General features: G+C 45.8%; 2 protein-coding genes and 1 pseudogene across 2 annotated transcripts in view; 1 reads left to right on the top strand and 2 right to left on the bottom strand.

Annotated features, from left to right (window-relative positions):
• The window catches only part of CDK5R1 (cyclin dependent kinase 5 regulatory subunit 1), a 2,424-nt gene extending 2,098 nt beyond the window's left edge, over positions 1-326 (bottom strand). The window contains exon 1 of the mRNA XM_029212732.1: positions 253-326. The gene's annotated coding sequence lies outside the window, so the exon portion shown is untranslated. The remainder of the gene's footprint in view (positions 1-252) is intronic.
• A 4,838-nt stretch (positions 327-5,164) lies between these two features.
• The window catches only part of PSMD11 (proteasome 26S subunit, non-ATPase 11), a 28,569-nt gene continuing 14,629 nt past the window's right edge, over positions 5,165-19,104 (bottom strand). Inside the window, exons 4-14 of the mRNA XM_029212290.1 lie at positions 18,757-18,828; positions 18,299-18,356; positions 16,345-16,539; positions 11,647-11,791; positions 10,622-10,682; positions 8,774-8,836; positions 6,846-6,971; positions 6,309-6,344; positions 5,993-6,044; positions 5,551-5,693; positions 5,165-5,432 (exon numbers count right to left, since the gene is read on the bottom strand). Of these exons, the coding sequence (XP_029068123.1) occupies positions 5,551-5,693; positions 5,993-6,044; positions 6,309-6,344; positions 6,846-6,971; positions 8,774-8,836; positions 10,622-10,682; positions 11,647-11,791; positions 16,345-16,539; positions 18,299-18,356; positions 18,757-18,828 (951 nt within the window). The 3' untranslated portion in view covers positions 5,165-5,432. The remainder of the gene's footprint in view (positions 5,433-5,550; positions 5,694-5,992; positions 6,045-6,308; positions 6,345-6,845; positions 6,972-8,773; positions 8,837-10,621; positions 10,683-11,646; positions 11,792-16,344; positions 16,540-18,298; positions 18,357-18,756; positions 18,829-19,104) is intronic.
• On the top strand, positions 14,010-15,138 carry LOC114888897 (annotated as a pseudogene).

Raw genomic sequence — 19,104 nt, 5'->3', positions numbered from 1 at the left:
CAGCGGCCTCCCTCTCGGGCGCGCGCGCGGCCCACGCGCAGGCCCGGCCAGGCCTGCTGTCGCCCGGGAGCCGGAGCCGCCGCCGTGCTCAGCACCAGCTGCGCGCGGTGCTGGCAGCGACACGGCCGCGAGCCCCAGGCGCCGCTCTACTCGCCGCGCCCCATCCAGGACCCGGGCTCGGGCGGCGGGTACTCGCGGCACCGCCCCGCCCCGCCCCGACCCGCGGGGCCGCCCCCCTCCCACACTGCTCGCCGCCCTCTCGGCGCCGCCCCGCCAGCAACAGCCCGGCCGTGCGAGAGCCGCGGGCACACCGCGCAGCCGAGCTCGGGCGGGTGGGGAAGCTCCGGGCGGGGCGGGGCCGAGGGCCGACCCCGCCCGCCGCCCCGCCCAGACACGTGCTGCCTTTGTTCCCGCCGCGGCGCCGGCAGCTGCGGCCGCGGGGGCGCTCGCGGCCGCGTCCCCGCCCTGGCCGCCAGAGAAGCCATCCACGGAGTCTAGGACCCCGAGCAGCTTCCTTCCATTTAACCTCCTCGTCCCCGGGGAAGTAAGCTAGGGAGCTCAGGGAGCAAGGTGGGGAGAGGCTAAGCCTTTGCTGAGGCCGCCTGAGTGCCCCAAGCATCCCAAGGGGACTGTCGCATCAGTTTTGAGTACCTTTCCCTCTGGGATCTCTGTTGCCCCATCCCAGGTAAACGCCCACGGCCCAGGTACACAGCGACTAGCCTTCCCACACCACACCTGGGACAGAGCCCTGAGGCTTCTGGCTCGGTCGCTGCCCCAGAGAAGGGCCAATACTGAGCCCATCACAAATGCGAGACCTCAAAATTTCCACCGGCCCTCTTATCTGTTATAGAAGAACTGAAGCAACTGCTTCTCCAACCAGCCTCTGATCGGCTGATTTAAATATTTTTCATGCTAAGCATATATAATTTGAAGATTCGGTGCCCATAAAATTATTAAATTCTGAGTAAAACTCTGGTTCTAATAAGAACTTTTCCTCTCACAAGGAACAAGAATCCAGATCCTTCACAAAGGCTATTCTTCACTATTCTTTGTTTAGTTCTGGAGATTGACTCAGATTTGACCACAAACCTGGGAAACAGGAGACTTAAACAATATCTTAATCCAAGTTACCGCCTCTGGACCTGGTGATGAGGAAGTAGCAATCCAGAGAACACCCAATCCCGACTCCCAGGCCACTCCAGCACACAACCTGTGCCAGTTCTGCCTACTGCTCTGAGCAGTAAAGAAATCTGGTATCATTCAAACAATGCTACCATCATCAGAAAGTACTAGAATTTGCTGAAGTACTACCCAGAGACTCCTCTGTCAACAGTGGCAACAAAGCTTTAGGGGCCTTGGTGACCATATAGTGGGAAATGCATTACTCTGTACCCAGAAGGCTACTTCTTGTAGAGTCCTTGAGAAACATCCACAGTAGCTGTCATCTTAACTTAGAAGATAAAGGCAGGCCCTTAGCCCAGTGTGCCCCTCCCTCTGAACATTCCTCAGTGTACAACCCCTACCTGCTCTTCAAATGGAGCTGTCCTCCATAGTAAGGAGCTCTAAGAAGCAATCTCCTCCAGGTCCACTGGCCCAATGACTCTCTTCCTAAGGCAAAGTTGGACCCCAGCCTTTTTTCATCCTGCCCTAATGGAGGCCCAGCTCCTGAGTTGGCCCATGTCCACACTGCCTTCCCTGTGTTGAGCAGGGGTTAAGTGCTTTCCACTTCCCAAAATATGCTTAGATTTCTAAGCCTGTAATCCACCCCTCAGAACTATCTGGAGCCGCCCTGTACTTACCTGTACCTACAAAATTTCAATACTAACTATTCCAATTCATGGTGGGCAGTACCCAGCTCCACTTCACCCCACCCCATTTCCCAAACCGTGGAAGCTCGCATTGGCCTGGGCCTTTTCCAGCCTGCGTCCTCTCTTGCCTTTGTCCAGCCAGCCCTCCCCTACTACCTTCAAAAAGAGCTCTTGGCAGAACTACTCCAACCTCCTCACACTTGTCAGAGGCAAAGTCATGTGGGCAGCAGAGCATGAATGGGATGGCACTGCCAGCACAGTGGCTTTTGTGACCGAAGAACCCTGGAACCCTGTCCACCTGTGTTGTGCCTGCTCTGCCTGTTTTGAGGCACCACACCACTCCTCTGCTCACTCAACACACCAACAACCCCCCTCCCCCTCCAAGCTCCCGGTACTTCTCCAACTGCAAAGCGAAGAAGGAATAGCTACAATCTGCCACAAATGGCAGATCAAGGACCCAGGAGGCAGACCTGGATGAATGATGCACAGCTGTTTTCCTTCCCAGGCTTCACCAGAGAACTGCAGGGAAGCTCTCCAAATCCCACCCCCATCAATCAGCCTCTTTATCCTATAGGCTATCTGTAGCTGCCGGAAAGGCCAGCCTGCGTGTTACATGCACGGCTGGGATGTCCATGGAGAGTTCCCATCCTCTGCATGCCCCTTTCCCACACCACGCTGAGGAAGGGAGGCCAAGGCCCCAGCCAGCCAGCTCTCAGAAAGGGTTCCAAATAAAGCAGGTCTGAGCCCTGGCTCCTGAGGAAGTCGTGCTTTGTTCTCTCGGGCATCACAGAGCAGCATCTAGTGGCCTTTCTGGGCAGCACAGGTTACATAACTAGCATGCAGCGGGGCTCCACAGCCAAGGGACGCAGCCGCCGCTCCCAATGCCATCAGGATCTCATTAACACACAAGGAAGCCCAGGCACCGTGAAGCCTGGTGCCAGGAAGGGCCCATAAGTGAGGGAGCCAGGCCCATGCTAGCCCATGGGCCACCCCACCCTCTCAGGTGCACCTAGATGCAGCTTATCGAGGCCTGGGAGGGGAAGCAGTCCCTCGAGGTCTGGAGCAGCGCTGTCCAAAAAAAACCGTGAGCCACAAATGCAAGCCCCGTAGATAATTAAATATTTTCTAGCAGCCACATAAAAAAAGTTAAAGAAACAGGTATATCTTAATAGTACATTTAACCCAATAAATGCTCAAAATATTTCAACATATATATAAAAAAGAAGTTGAGCAATTTTTCTTTTTTCACATTCTTCAAAGTCTGGTTTACATTTGCAGGGCATCACAGTTTGAACTAGCCACAATTTCAAGGACTCAACAGCCATATGGGGCTCATGGCCACACACTGGACAGCACGGGTCTGCAGAAGTCAGCAGACCTGCCCAGGGAGATGACGAGAAGGCTCCTGCCCCACTGAGCTCCTGGGACTGCCCTCCCCCCACTGCTCGGGCTCTTGATCCCTTTGGAATATTTTTAAAGTCCTTTATTGAAGCACAACTCTTCCTTAAGTAAAACTATACACAGAGACACAATACTGAAAGAGAGCAGAGAGTGGCTCAGACTGGAGTTGGTGGCTAGAGCCCACCCTCCCTCCCAGTGGCCCCAGAGCCCCACAAGACATGTCACTCCCAGGGTCTGAGGGGTAGTATAAAATCAATCCTTTTGAACAAGATTCCAAAAAACTAAAACTAAGCCACAACTGAATGCCAGGGCTCTCCAGGCACCTGTACTTCCATGACTTCATGTAACACTCCCACCACAATTACCTACCAAGAAAGCGCCATCCTTGTCGTGTAAGTGAGGAAACAGGCTCAGAGGATATTACAACCCAAACCCCATGTCCTCACTGGACCACGATGCCTTGGAAAAACAAAGATAACTGAGCCCCATTTCCCATTTTAGCCCTCACAGACCAACTTTCTCACCCAAAGCCCTCCACTTGCCCCCGGATCAAAAGGTCTCCCATGAAGCAAATGAGACAGTAGAGCTTTGTCCAGTCTAGAGGGCTACACAGAGCTGTCTGGACTTGGTCAGAAGCCCTCCAGCACTCAAGAAAGGACACTTTTTGAAAAAAAAATTGTTTTTATTGGAACTCATCTGAACATCAGATATACCTGGTGTTGGTTAGCAAGAACCGTTTGTACATTTGATATTGATGGTGCCAAAACCAAAACAGTGACTGGACATGATGGGGAAAGATGTTGAGAACAAAAACCTGATTTTGGAGAGGAAAATAAAAGCCAGTCAGATTCAGTGAGGATGCAAAACCTGGTACAACAAAATCCTTTTACAAAATATAAATTTATTACGAAAACCTGGAAGGATAATCTGACAAAGGGAAAGAAAGATAAAAGGAGGCCAGCAGGAAGGAGGCAGGAGGAGGAGGAGAGGAAAAAAGAAGACAAAGAAGAATGAGAGGAAGAAGAAAATATAGCTGAGCACAACAGAGGTGCAGAAGCTTACCTGCCCAAATGGCATTAAAAGCCTTGCTATGTAATCTCATCATAAAACAAAGCATGCTGGAGTACAGTGCTCTACCTCCCATCCGTTCCATTTCTAAGAGGTAAATAAAGAAAGCTCCCTGGGAGGGGGACATGAGGTTGCTCAAAAACCCAACAACAAAAATTGGGAGGAAAAAAAAAAACAACAACACACCCCACAGTCTCATTTCCGATGTTCACTGTTTAAAAAAGGAATAAATCCATCTGACAGCAGGAGAGAAGCAGGGGGATGGGGAGAGAAGCTGAAGTATTTCAGACAGCCTGGCTCCCCTGGAGGGGGGGAAGGAGGAAGGAAGAGAGACATGGGATGGTCTCCTGGTTGAGAGAAGGGGAAAGAGAGGGAGAGAGAAAAGAGCAGAGGAGAGGGGCAATTAAAACACTGACATCTAATCTAGTTTACTGTGTTAAAAAGAGCCACATGCACAGCAGGCCCTCTGAGGGCCCACACTGCTCCCCGTGTGGCCATGGTGACACTAGCTCCTGGCCATGTCCCCATTCCTTCCCAGGTTGGAGCGGAGCCGTGCAGGTGCTGCTGCGGCGGTGGCGGCGGCGGGACCTTCGGCCAGTCTGCTGGAGCCATTGTTGGGGGGAGGGCGGGGGGATGGGCCACATGGCACGGGAAAGGACACCGAAACGCCTCATTTCAAATAAAAAGAAAAATAGCAGTCTATACACAGTTGTTTGTTTTGGTTCAGTACAAACAGAATAAAAAGTCGTTGCTTTGATAGTCAGGCGAACACCCAATTCTGAAGAGGAGGCGAGGTGACACCCAGCGGGTGGGTTAGGAGCCCCAGTGGCTGGCGGAGCGCCTGGCTTGGCGGCCCTCTCCCAGGAGGCAGAGAGCACAGCTTTAGGTAGTGTAAGCCTTTTTCCTTTTATTTAGAATAACCTTTTTTTTTCTTTTTTTTCTTTTTTTAAGCAATTTCCCCACTCCCAAGTTGGGCCAGTAAAGATTACATGAAAACTGGCACACCTATCGGCTGGAATACAGATGCACCAAATGAGGATTTAAAAACTTTCTGAGCGAAAAGTAGAACAGAAAGAAAAAATCTCCTAGCATTTTCCCCAAAGGTTTCACTCTCCCGCCACACACACTCTCCAAAGGACCGCTACAGATCCAACTCTGCAAGAGAAGACAGAGCAGTGTCAATCGGGGAAGCCGCAAGGCCACCAGGAGGCTTTCAGTCTCGACAGGCAGAAGACAGCGCTGCCCGGGCCCGGGTCCCGGAGTCAGCACTCACCTATGTCAGTTTCTTGGCTTTGTTGTAGAGGGAATCCACTACTTTACTCATGTTCTGAATTGTTTCCAGAGCAGCTTCGTAAGTTTTATCTACTGGGGGTTCATCAAAAATAATCAAGACACCCTCCCCCTGGTCCAAGATCCCTGCAGAAAACACAAGCAAACCCAGGTAAAAGAAAGGATTAGACACACGAGCATTTGAGAAGCAGCCCACTCCCTAGCTGCCTCACTTTCTCCAGAAAGGAGTAGAAACAGAAGTCATCTTCCTGTTCCATTCGTGCATGTTTATTACACTCTTATCACAGGCATAACAGGGGCAAGGATCCCAGGGAACCACCAGGTGATACAATGGAGCATCTTCTTTCAAGATAAACAAGAGCATGATGCCTCTTCACCATTTCATCACCTCCACCAGCCCCCTCGCCTGTACGACTGTTACTCACCATGAAATTTCTTGTCAAGAATCATCTGTGATAATTTCCTTTCCACGTCGGCCTAAGATCAAAGCACATGATTAAAGGGCCCAGCATCTACTAGTGAGAGATCACACTGACATGAAAGCCTTGTATAAAAGGATCTTATGGCAAATGGTCTGAAAATAAAACAGCAACAATGCATCTGCAGCTCTCAGCCCACGGTCCCCAGTCCCCACTGAGAAGCTTGGGAGCTTTGCAATAAGGCCCAGCGGGTGTAAATGGCAGCCCCTCCACATGCCCCTTTCCCCATCCCTACCCTCAAGACAAGCTCAGGACTCCTTACCTTGGAGAGTTTGATGAGGCTAGATATGTGTTCGATCTAAAAGGAAAGGTAAAAAGACACCAACACTGAAAGTTTTACTTCTGCCTCTAATATCGGGATGAGGGTGGTGCTGTATCTTGAAATCCTGCCGAATGTCTCTACAGGGACAGATTCTCTTTGGCTGTGCTTAGGTCTCTTGTGCTTGGTCCATCTGCCTACCCTGCATCACTACAGACAACAAATACACTCCTGTCCCACACACCCAGAACAGAAAGCATTGACCACATGCACAGTGACTACAAAAGCTAGGAGGAGACTGCACTGAAAACAAGCAGGGGCAACTGCACCAGCCTCTACCCCACAGCATCCCTCTCCTTGACTCTCATTCCCTGTCAAGAAAATCCCAAGCTCTTGGGGGTCTCTTGCCCAGCAGGCACACCCTTGGAGGTGAGTTCCTATTCTGAATGGTTGTGGGAAGGGAGGTGGCTACAGTGAGGACGCCTAGCCAGAAACCCTCTGCCACCAGAGAAGAGCTAGAGTCCCCAAGAGGGTTCTTACCTGTACTCGGGAAAAAGGCTCAATGACTCGGATCAGATTCTGCTCCAGCAAGTTATCATACAACTTGGCCAAGTGTGTGCTGATGATGGGGTCATCCCGGAGCTCTGCCCGGTAATCTGTTAGAGCCTGCCAAAAGAGCCGAGATTGGCACAGAAAAGGACTTGAAAGTCACGCTACTCGCAGCTTCCTAAGTAGTGAGCTGGCCCTTGTAACTACATGGTTGACTGTAGTTCTGGAGGATTTGGGAAGATGAAAGAACAGCCATGACTGAAGGCAGAAGAAAATGCAAAGAAGTAAAAGGTGGAGCCTAACCCTAGGCACCATCTTCCTGTCCAAAAGCCTCACACTGACAGCTCAAACCATGTAAGCCCTAAGAGCAGCTCAGCTTGCAAGCTAAATTCACTGCAAAAGCAGTTCTCAATATGTATTCCACAGAACAAATAAGGCCTCCATGGGTGCAGGAGGAGGGGGAATTCTGAGGTTAAATAATAGGAAATGCTGAATTCCACAGCTAGCTCTTGGGGTTTTATAAGGAATATCAGCACAGAAAACAAAGTACCTTTCTAATTTTGTTTAGCCCTAGTGTTTCCCAAATATCTGATCACAGACCCTTTTTTTAATCCCTACTAGAAGTGTTCCATCCAAATTTGGGGATAAAACGATCTAGACTCTTTGTTTATTTGTGTATGTGATTTATTTACCTTTAGTAATGTTCTCACAATATCCCAGCCTCATGTCAGCCGTGCTATAAGGTGTTAAGGTAAGCAAGCAAATCATGCCAAGGAAGGAAATGAAATTGGCAAGAAACCTCAAGGAAGATGATGAACCCTGGGGACAGTCAGAGAGCCACATGGTCTAGTTTCTGTCCATACTATTTTTCTTCCTGGATCTAGGTTTGTTTTTATTAAGTTGGTCATTATACTCAGACTAAGAGAGAGGCTCAGAGAAGTATAAGTCTCACCTGATTGCTTAGACAAGTTTTTCTCCCTTTCCAAACCTTCACAAACATTGAGTGAAAGGCACAGGAGGCAAGGCCAGCCTAGAACTTCCGTCCTAAGGAAGTGTCTCTCAGCCCAGATGCACACATCAAAACTTCTCTTCTGTCCACAGAGGAGAAGCAGACCTGGCATTTCTGGAGCTGAAGTAACATCTAAGACCATGCTGCATGGTGCTTGTGTCAGACCCTGACACACATGAGCTGTGTGACCCAGGCCTCCTCTTTAAATTCCAGCTTCCCCAAGCATAAAATACAGGTAACAGGTTTGTTGTGAAAAATCAAATGAAAGGGGACTTCCCTAGTGGTGCAGTGGTTAAGAATCTGCCTGCCAACGCAGGGGACATGGGTTCAATCACTGGTCCATGAAGATCCAACATGCCGCGGAGCAACTAAGCCCACGTGCCACAACTACTGAAGCCCGCACTCCCTAGAGCCTGCGCGCCGCAACTACTGAAGCCCACACACTCTAGGGCCCGCGTGCCGCAACTACTGAGCCCATGTGCTGCAACTACTGAAGCCCACACGCGTAGAGCCCGTGCTCCGCAACAAAGAGTGGCCCCCCCCACTCACTGCAACTAGAGAAAGCCTGCACACAGCAATGAAGACCCAACGCAGCCAAAAAAAAAAAACTCAAGTGAAAGAAGGATGACAGAACTTTTTGAAACTGAAAGGTACTGTATATAAATGAGGTATGACAATTCAACAAGTTTCATTGTACAGAAGTGCTTAACTGCTTCCTGGTTTTGATACTGTACTATAGATAAGATGTAACCACTGGGGAAAACTGGGTGAATGGTACATGGGATCACTCTGTACTATCTTTGCAACTTCTTGTGAAACTATAATCACTTAAAGATTAAAAAAAACTTTTTAAAGTGCTTAAATGCCCCTCCCCTCCACCAGTTCCCTACCAACCCAATACCTTGCTTACCTTTTCAAAATCTGCCAGTGATCTGTTCTTGCTAGCCTGAGCCACACATTTTAATGCTTCTGTCTAAGAATAAAGAGAGAAACAGTGAAAGTGATCTGCACACTCACATCCCAACAAGTCTCATAAGGAACATGCTATGTCCACACAACTTCTGGCTGCAAGGAAGAACCTGCCCCACCACTGCTCTTCTTCAGAGGCCTAGGAAGAAAAGCTAGAGGAATACCACTGTGTGCCAACCAGTTTCCCTTTGAAAGCTGAAGTGACTTAAAGGTACTAGGAAATAGGAAGTTTTCCAAAAAAGAGACTTTGATAAAGCATTCTCCAAAGATGACAAGCTAAAAGGGAAAATGGCCAGAGAAGTGCGATTTCCTCACCCCTCCTCCAAGACTCCCTATCCCTACACCCCACAGAACCCTTCCTGCCCTCAGACTTGATCATACCTTGTGCTTTATAAAAACTCATTCTGCTGGGTTTGGTGCAGGGCACAGACCAAGATTTACTTTCATTAAGCTTGAAGCATCAAAATTCTACGTATCATACCGAATGTTAAAACCCCAGAGTGATGAAGGTATAACCAAGGGTTAAGGGGCAACTTCTAACTTTATAAAACGTTATAAAAGGTACCCGACCAAGCTCTTAAGTCTCTACTCAGCACGAAATCTACAACATTCATCTTCCTGAGTGCCTGACTCCTGCTTGAAAGCTGTCATCAAGGAACAAAGGACCAGAGGGAACTCCTCTTGTACCAGCCTATGTACTTAAACAAGGAAGGTAGTGTCTTATACTGCAGACTTTAAAAATGATGCAAAGCTAATCGTTAGTGTAGTTTGTCTCCAACATTTGTCCTATAGACAGAAAAATGTCATAATGAGAATAGCATGAAACTTAAAGCCAGATAACCCAAGTTCAAAGTCTCACTTCACCATTACTAGTTACCTGGCCTTGTTCTGGACACTTGACCTCTCTTAGCCCACCTCCTCAACTCTAATTCTAGATATGATAGTGAGTCTTTCACTACAGAAATAACCAATATTCTTTTGGTCAAAACTAGGAGCTGATCTGAAACTTCTTCTGATGAAAAGCCAATTAGGGCCACTTGTATAGAAGGAAGAAATCATCTGTTGTGGACATTCTGCCAAAGATACAGTGAGATAGCCAACGTGTCTGCTGTTTAGAGACAACTGCACTTGAAACCTAGAAAGACTACTTTTACTTTACCAGTGATAATCAAGTGAAGTACAAAGTGATGATGCAGACATCTGAGACATCATCTTTACACAGGTCACACTCTTACCTACTCAGGCATAAAAGTCATCACAAATAGGGCTACCGACCATCAAAGGCCTCTTCTTGACCACACCCAAACTCAGGACAAGAGTGGGAAGGTACTGATAAGAGAAGCACTTGAGTCATCAAAACCTAGTTTCTGCACCAAGCAATCTGACCTCTCTAAAGCACATGCGCATCAGACCTTACCCGGCTCCACACTCTTGGAGAATCCAAGATTTCTTATTCCGCACATGAAATTTTCAAGCCAAGATCATGGTAGATATACTTTCCGGTCGAAGCTAAATGCAACCTAACTCACTGTAAATGCTCCAGTTCAATTCTGAGTTCTGTTAAGTCCCTCAAACCACCCAATACCCACAAGAGCACCAAACATTGACTTTTCAGGCCAAGAATTAAAGTACAGGAAATATACCGAACGTGCTTAATGAAAAGAGGGGGGAAGAAAGAATGAAGAGCGGAATGGAGACCTGAAGAGCACGGTCTCACTGAACACCATGTCTAATAACACGCTGCCTCAGAGTGAGCAGAGATCAGAACTGCAGTCAAGGCATCCCCTACCTGCCTCCCCGCATACCGAAGTGCAAGCTTCCCGCTCACCAAGGCCTGGACATCTTCTGGGCTAAAAAAAAAATACATACTCGGTCAACTGCTCCAGGATGTTATGCTTCTAAGCATATGTTCAGGCAAATATCTTTTCCTCTGAAAAGACTCTGCCCACAGAGGTAATAAGCCCCCACCCCTAAACCCATAGGCCTCTCACACCATAGACGCTAGGCTTTCTCCACTCTGGGCTCAGTGCTGAAAAGCAAGAAAACTCAACGTTAAAAAGAAAGCCACACTGGGAATTCCCTGGCGGTCCAGTGGTTAGGACTTGGCGCTTTCACTGCCGTGGCCCCGGCTTCAATCCCTGGTCTGGTCAGGGAACTAATATCCCGCAAGCTGCACGACATAGCCAAAAAAAAAAAAGAAAGAAAGAAAAAGAAAGCCACACTGAACCTACCAGAAGTAATAGACCCAACAGGCAAAAGGATACATATAAATCAAATCCCAGTATAACAGATCTTTCAAAACACAAGCCCTGTTTAATCCCAAGATCCAAAAAGAATCCCAGTCAGTATCTCATTTATTCCCAAAAAAGAATGTGGAATAATTCTGTAAATCTTTAGAAAAAGATCTAGCTGTCATACTTGCCGTTGTCGCCTTTTTCAAACCTCCCCCTAACCTCTCCTTTAACCACTCCCATTCTGGGTGGCCCATTGGCTGGTGCTGGTCTGTAAGCCATTTCCTGGCCCTCTGTCCTGTGCTCAACAACTCTTCTGGACAGAATTGTAGGATGAGGAGAACACACTCAGAGGGGCTGGGAAAGAGATTTCTGAAATCTGTCTCCCCAGTTCTGAAAGACTAGCAAGGAAAAGTGCTCTGGATTACCTTCGATCCTCCCATTCCACCTCAATCAGCCCCATGAGGTGGCAGCCGCTGCTTCTGTAACTGGCCAAAGTCCCTGCCCAAGCCATCTCTGCCATGGCAGAAAATCTTAGATGAAGGACCTGAGTTCTCATATCCCAAAGTTAATGTGCACCTACGTGTTGAGCATGATTTTGCACAGCAACATGTACTTCAGAGATGTGATGGCCTTGGGGCTATCGATGGAGTCATAACCCTCAAATGCCTCATAGAAATATGAGTATGCAGTTTTCCAATCCTTCTCCTCTGCTGCATGGATAATACCTGGGCATTGAAAAGAAAAGAGTAAGAACCATATGAAATAACAGAACCATAAAATGTCACAGCTGGGAAGGGCCTCAAAAATCTATCCCAACCTCATCTACTTACTGATGAGGTCAGGAAAGAATAAAGGACCTGCCCAAAGTCACTGCCATCTAGTGGCAAAGCTGGGATTAGAACCCAGGTCTTTGGCCTCCCAGTTCAAGTCACCTTTCCAATATTAATTCCAAAGGAGTTAGAGACCCAACAAAAGGGGATCCTAAAAACCGCATATGGTAACATCTTTTCGCACCACCACATCAGTCCTGCTATCCACTGGAACCACTAGAAAAGGCCACGTTTACCCTCCATGACATTACCTTCACGGGTCAGAAAACTGACACAAACATCCCTCCCTGGTCTGCCCAAATTACTAGTTTTAATAACATCAACCATTTAAGATAGCTTTTCTAAACTTGACACTTTTATAAGTAAGCAGCTTTCATGTGAGAGAAAAAGAAAATCCAACCTCTTACAGTCTCATTTCAGATACTGGTCATTTATAGATAGATGCGATCAGTAAATGGATTTCATGTAATGCCAAATCCATGAACTTAATTGTACACAGTTAAGCAGTATTACGCTACACTTCATCTAACCAGTTCTCTACTGTTTAGAAGTTGGGTTGCTCCCAATGAGCCTAACTTTGACTGAACCTGCTATTACTTCCAACCTATGCTATCACGTGGGATGACATGAAAATCAGTTCTTCCTAGCTTGGAAGGCAACTAAGCCCTAAGATTCTGTGTATCAGTTCTAACCCTGCCTCAGCCACGTCCATTTGTTTACCACAGGGCTTCCCAACTTTTCCACATCAAGGTACACGAATAAAGTATTCAGCACACTGGAGTAAAAGGATGAACCTGCTTACACATGACCCCAGGGGATCACTGTTTCAGACCACCCGTCACATACCTGTATGCCTGGCATGCCAGTTGGGAACTTATGAATTAATAACCACTACTGAGTGATATGTGCCAAACCTACCCAAAAAGCCTCCTGTTTAGAGGCTGAAGGATTCAGGTCCTTCTACTACTGTTCTTAACTACAGAGGCCTGGAGAAAACCCACCCTCCTCTGTAGCCAAGGAGACCTCCCTCAAAAATACCCAACAGACTACTAGCACTGCCAAATTAAATGAGACAAATGCCCATTTTCCCATTCTTCCCAGTCCAGAGCTAGAATAGACCAGACAAAAAATAAGACTGATTAAATAAAGAAAAAAGTAAAGAAGAACTGGTATACTGCTTTCCAAAACACATTAGCAAATAGAGACCACATTAGGACTACAAGCATCACAGCTGGCATAGGACATTTATTATTTAAAGAAACAAAACACTAGACTGTTACTCATTCAACACAAATATTAACAAGGGCCTACCATGTGCCAAGCACTGATATAACTACTATAGAGAAAATAAATATGAATTAAGGCCCTGAAGGAGCTCACAGTCTCACAGTGGTCATCAAAACAGAAACAAGGAGATTAGTACCGTAATATGTACCAAAGAATATACCTTTCATAGGGAGGTCCAAAGTAAAGAAGGCACTGAAGAGGGTTTATAAGGCAGACATGTGAGCTTGATCTGGAAGGATGCATAGGAGTTTGCCAAGGGGAGAAGATGGAAAGGGGAATTCCAAGCACAGAAGACAAAATATATAAAGGCACAGGAGCAGCAACACATGAAGTCATTTGGTGACTAGGACTGAAAACCAGAGATAACCATGAAAAGGATGTCTTCCTTCTCAATGCACTGTTAAAGTAAAATAGCCTGGGGATAATGGAGAACCACTGGAGTTACATGATCAGATCTGTGTTTCAAAAAAATGACTTTAGGACTAGTAAGCAAGATGGATTGAGAAAAGTGACTAGGAACAGTTAGATCAGTAAAAGACTACTCCAGTGGTCCGGTGGCATTAATTAGAGCAGTGATTGTAGAAATGGAAAGGAAAGGGCAGATTTGGAGACAGACTCAACCTGATACATCAGAAGAAAGAGTGACTGAGGATAATTAGTCAAGGGAGGAGAACCAAGAAGACAATGCTGTCAAAGAAGCATGGAGTGCTCAACAGTGTCAACCCCCCCCAAATCTGACAGAGGATAGAGGGGAGTTACTGTCTTGCAAGGAGTCAGCAGAGACACCAAAGTAATGACATTCTTTCAACTTTTCCAAGAAGCTTGACAGAAAAGGAGAAGACAGCAATTTAGAAAGGACAAAAGGCTGTGCTTTTTCAGCTGGGGCCGTTCAAAGACTGAGAGGAAGGCCGGGGGGCCGGGCGTGGCGGCAGCAGTGGGCGCTTCAGCAGTGCGCTCAGCCAGGCCCCCTCCTGCTCCCCTGCCCCTCTTGTTCACGTCCCCCCAGCAAGGAGGTCGGCACCAATGGCGGTGCCTCGGAGGCCGGCGAGGAGAGGGAGGCCGTGGGCAAGACGAGGTGCCTGGGCTTGTTGGCCACCGCCTGGCTCACCTTCTACAACATCACCATGAACGCGAGGTGGCTGGTACTGCCTATTGCCACGGTACGTTTTTATATGGAAAAAGGAACACACAAAGGTTTATATAAAAGTATTCAGAAGACGCTTAAATTTTTCCAGACATTTGTCTTGCTTGAGATAGTCCACTGTTTAATTGGAATTGTACCTACTTCTGTGCTTGTGGCTGGGGTCCAAGGGAGTTCAAGAATCTTTATGGTGCGGCTCGTTACTCACAGTATAAAACCAATATAATTTTTTTATCATCTTATATCCTGTCGGAGTTGCTGGTAAACTTCATACAATACGCGACATACGATATACACTGCCTTACCACATGTGAAGAAAACAGGAACGTTCTCAATAAGACTTCCCAATAAATACAATGTCTCTTTTGACTACTGTCATTTTCTTCTTATAACCATGGCCTCGTGTATACCATTGTTTCCACAACTCTACTTTCATACGTTACATCAGAGAAGACAGGTGCTTCATGGAGAGGTGACTGTCAAAAAGGATGATTAAATGATCCCTACAACAAGGTGCTTTTTCCAGAATAACCAGGATTACTGGAGTCCAAGTTTTAATAACAAGAATAAACAGCTTGATGAGAAAAAAAAAAGACAGAGAGGAAGATCCAAGTGGAGACGAAAAACTAGACTTAGAATTGAAAAAACTAAAGACTTAAAAAGGACAGGTAGAGGCTTCCCTGGTGGCGCACTGGTTGAGAGTCCACCTGCCAATGCAGGGGACACGGGTTCGTGCCCCAGTCCGGGAAGATCCCACATGCCGCAGAGCGGCTGGGCCCGTGAGCCATGGCCGCTGAGCCTGCGCGTCCGGAGCCTGTGCTCCGCAACAGGAGAGGCCACAACAGTGAGAGGCCCGCGTACTGCAAAAAAAAAAAAAAAAAAAAAAAAAAAGGACAGGTAGAAGGATCATGCTTGATAATGGGTAAAAATGAACAATGATACAAATTCTGGGGAGGAAAGAGAAATAAAGAAGGTTCACATAAAAATGGCCTCTATTTGCTCTGAGAAATAAGATGCAAGTTCATCTCTTGACCATAAAGAAATAACATAATGAAGAGTAGTGGCTTAAACAAAGTGCCGGTATTTGGTCAAAGCAAGGTACTGTGTGATAAGAGCTTACATTCATCATCTCATTTAATCCTCACTCCCATCCTATGAGGAGGTACAATTATTTATCACCATTTTTCAGATGAGCTAAAGAAAAATTTAAGTAACTTGCCCAGTCACACAGCTAGAAATTTGCAGAACCAAAATTTCAACCTAGAAAAGTTGTTTTCTAGACTTTTTTCTAGAGCTTCTGCTTTTAACCTGAATCAACAAAACATGCCATTTGATACTTACAATACCTGAGAGGCAAGTATGGTAGCTATTATCTCCCTCTTACAGTTTTACATGGAAACAAAGATTGCGAAGAGGTAATACCAGGTAACACTAGTTAGTCCTCTGACTCCAATAATGCTCCTTCAATAATGATAAGTTATAACTAATAAAAGCTGCTGACTACAAGAAAAAGTATTCTATTGCCAATCCATGGCCTCCTAGCCCCAAAATTCACACACTCCATCAGAAAGCAACCCACTACACTCCACTGAAATGGGGCGGGGGGGTGTCTTTCCTCAGCCTAGATCTGAGGCCCTTTAGAAAAGTCCAACATGCTTTACAAAGGTCTCCAAGTGACAAGAGACTTGGGTTAGTCCAATTCTGGAGAGAAGTGCTACCATTCTGAGTAAGTGACTAAGATGGAAGATAAGGGAGAGCTTTTTAACCTAAGTGAGCCTCTCTAGGGTGCTGACTCTAACAATCAGTTTGCCTGGTCGACCACAGATTAAGCATGTTCTTAGTATATTTTAGGCAGTTATCAGCAAGAGAAGAGGAGGGGGCAGCTAGTGAGAGAGGCAACCTTCCACTGGTTTCTCTGAGGAAGCTTGAGCCAAAACAGCCAATTTTATTCTCCAGCCCCAACCCCCCAGTCCTTTCACCTGTGAGGTAAGATGAGCTTTAAGAAAACATGGGGTGTTACCTGACTGCATATCCAAGGTGGCCTGCAATTTAGGGGGGCAGTAAATGGCATTTGCTGTGGTTCGAGCAGAGGTTAAGGCAGCTCGGGCTTTTGGCAGGTTGCTCAGGGCATGGTATGTTTTGCTTTCTAATAGCTGTACTTCCACCAAAAGGGCTTTGTCATCCATCTTTTTCAACTCCCGCAGCAACTGAGAACCTGGAGAAAGAAAAAACATATACCCCCTTTGTTAGCCATAATCTTAATATTTTAAAATTGTAATATTTCCCTCTCACCCTCATAAGAACACTCAGGATAAAGAAACCTGCCTGAACTCAAAAAGAGGTTATTTGCAAGATTTAAATTTTCTGCTAATGTGCTATCTTCCAAAGAGAAACACAGATCTCTTTGAAGCCTTTCTGCTAACAAAGGACATTACAGCTGAGAATCATATAAGTTTACTCCTAAGATTTGAATACAGTGGGAATCCCCACCCAGAAAATGCTGAAATTACTTATCCAGTTCAGAGAGACACTTGATCTCACTCTCTTCCTGTCCAATAATCACAAGACTACATAAGAAACACCAGGCACTAGGGTTGGTGGGGGAAGGAAAAAGCTTTGGATATACTAACATTCTCCAAATAGACCTTCTTCCCCCCTGCTCAACATCACTAGTTTAGTCATTAGGGAAATGTAACTCAAAACCAAAATGAGATACTACTTCACACCCACTAAGATGGCTAAAATTAAAAAGACAGACAATATTAGGAAATGTTGGTGAGGATCTGGAGAAACTGGAACTCTCCTCATACATTGCTGGTGAGAATGTAAAATGGTGTAGCCACTTTGGAAAACAGTTTGGCAGCTCCTCAAAAGCTAAACAGAGTTACCATATGACCCAGCAATTCTACTTCTGGGTATATTATACCCAAAAGAAAAACATGTCCACATAAAACCTGTTCACAGCAGTATTCATAATAGCCAAAAAGTGGAAACAATCTAAATGTCCATCAACTGATGAATGAATAAAATCTTGTACAGCTATACAGCGGAATATTATTCATCAATAAAAGCACTGCTATATGCTACAACACAGATGAACCTTGAAAACATTATGCTAAGGGAAAAAGCCAATCAAAAAGACCACATACTGTATGATTCCATTTATGTGAAATGTCCAGAATAGGCAAATCTAAAGAGGCAAAAAGTAGTTACTGATTGCCTGGGAAGGTGGGCAGGCAGAGATGATGGATGGGGAATTAATGGGAAGAGACAACTAATGGGTACAAGGTTACGTTCTGGGGGGATGAAAATGTTTGAAATCAGACAGTGGTGACAGTGGCACAACTCTGTGAATATACTAAAAATCGCTGATTGTACACTTTTAAAGGGTGAATTTTATGGTCTGTGAATTATATCTCAATAAACCTGTTATTTTTTGTAATGCTACTAGTTGTTTGAACCACATGAGATTTCCATTTTTGCAGGATAAGAATTGAATATTGGCAACTTTTTCAACTTAATAGATCACGAAAGCCGTGTTCTTCCATCTGGGGAAAACAGTCCAGATGTATCCATTAATTTAAAAAAAAAAACAGCAGGCAAAGATTTCACAGTGTTTAAAAGCCAAAAGGAAAAGCCTTTAGTTGGCCCACTTCAGGTTTCCTATGTATTTGCACCCAGTTAATTTCTTGATATTTAAAATAGATTTTAAGAATTATAAACAGATACAGTAGATGTGATAGTAAATATGAGCAATTTGACTCTTTTGTTCTCTAAAGTTGACAGTTAGTTTCTTAGAACTTCTAAATGGCATTTTTCCATGACAGATTCAGTAAATGTAAGCCACACTAAATCCTTCTTAGAAGTAGGCAGAATATAAATTATTAATATGTAACTAATAAGAGTAGCCAGGTTTGGAATACATTCATTTAGCCAGCTACAGACGCCTTACTAGCTTCCACCAGCTTACTTACCCAAATGCAATGCTTCCTGGTACCTCTTGGTATCAAAGTACAAAGACACCAGTCTTGCCTAGGAAAGAGAAAAGGCATTGACTGACGGAAAGGGGAGGAAAAAAGCCAAAGAAAGAAATCAAAGATTGACAGTCACAGAACTGTTACTGTTGAATATTCAAGTCCTGATGAAAGCATCAAATTCAACCTAAAAAATCATCTAGCCCATGATATTATCTCCTATTATAGCCAGTGACTGACTAAACCACGTTGCTGCTTACTTTTCTGAGCCAAGCAGCAGGTCTGTCTCAAAACTTCAACCAGAGCAATTCTCATGAGTGGGACACTGCTACCAATAATTTCAGGTGCCTGGATAATACAAAGTTGCTGAAAATACTTTTGATCACGATGGTATTACTTATATGCACAGTCCTTCAAATGCCTAGAGATCTGAAATCAGTACTAATGTAGGCACATACCTCCAAAGCTTGGCGTAAGAAAGTTCTCTTCTCTGATTTGGCCCATTCGATGCACTCTAAACACAACTCGACCTGCAACAGGGAGAGACAGTACGTGCAACATTATGTCTTCATGTTCTTCCCACAAGCCTTGCTCTGGAGAACAGCTTTCATCTCCTCCTTACATACCCATGTTTACTGTCTCAGTGGCATGTCTTGATCCCCAGTATCTCAATATGTAATGATTATAGCATAATGGAAAATCAACTTGGCTTTTTACACGCAAAGTATCTTTGTGCTTAGATTGTGTTCCCCTGGAAAATAGCTTCATCTTCAAGATTCCTCTTCTACTGTCCCAGGAGGGACCCA

Source organism: Monodon monoceros, unplaced genomic scaffold (genome assembly GCF_005190385.1).
Source record: "Monodon monoceros isolate NGI ecotype Baffin Bay Population unplaced genomic scaffold, NGI_Narwhal_1 Super_Scaffold_9, whole genome shotgun sequence".
NCBI lineage: Eukaryota > Metazoa > Chordata > Mammalia > Artiodactyla > Monodontidae > Monodon > Monodon monoceros.
The sequence above is the reverse complement of the archived record's forward strand: the minus strand, read 5'-3'. Positions and strand labels throughout refer to the sequence as shown.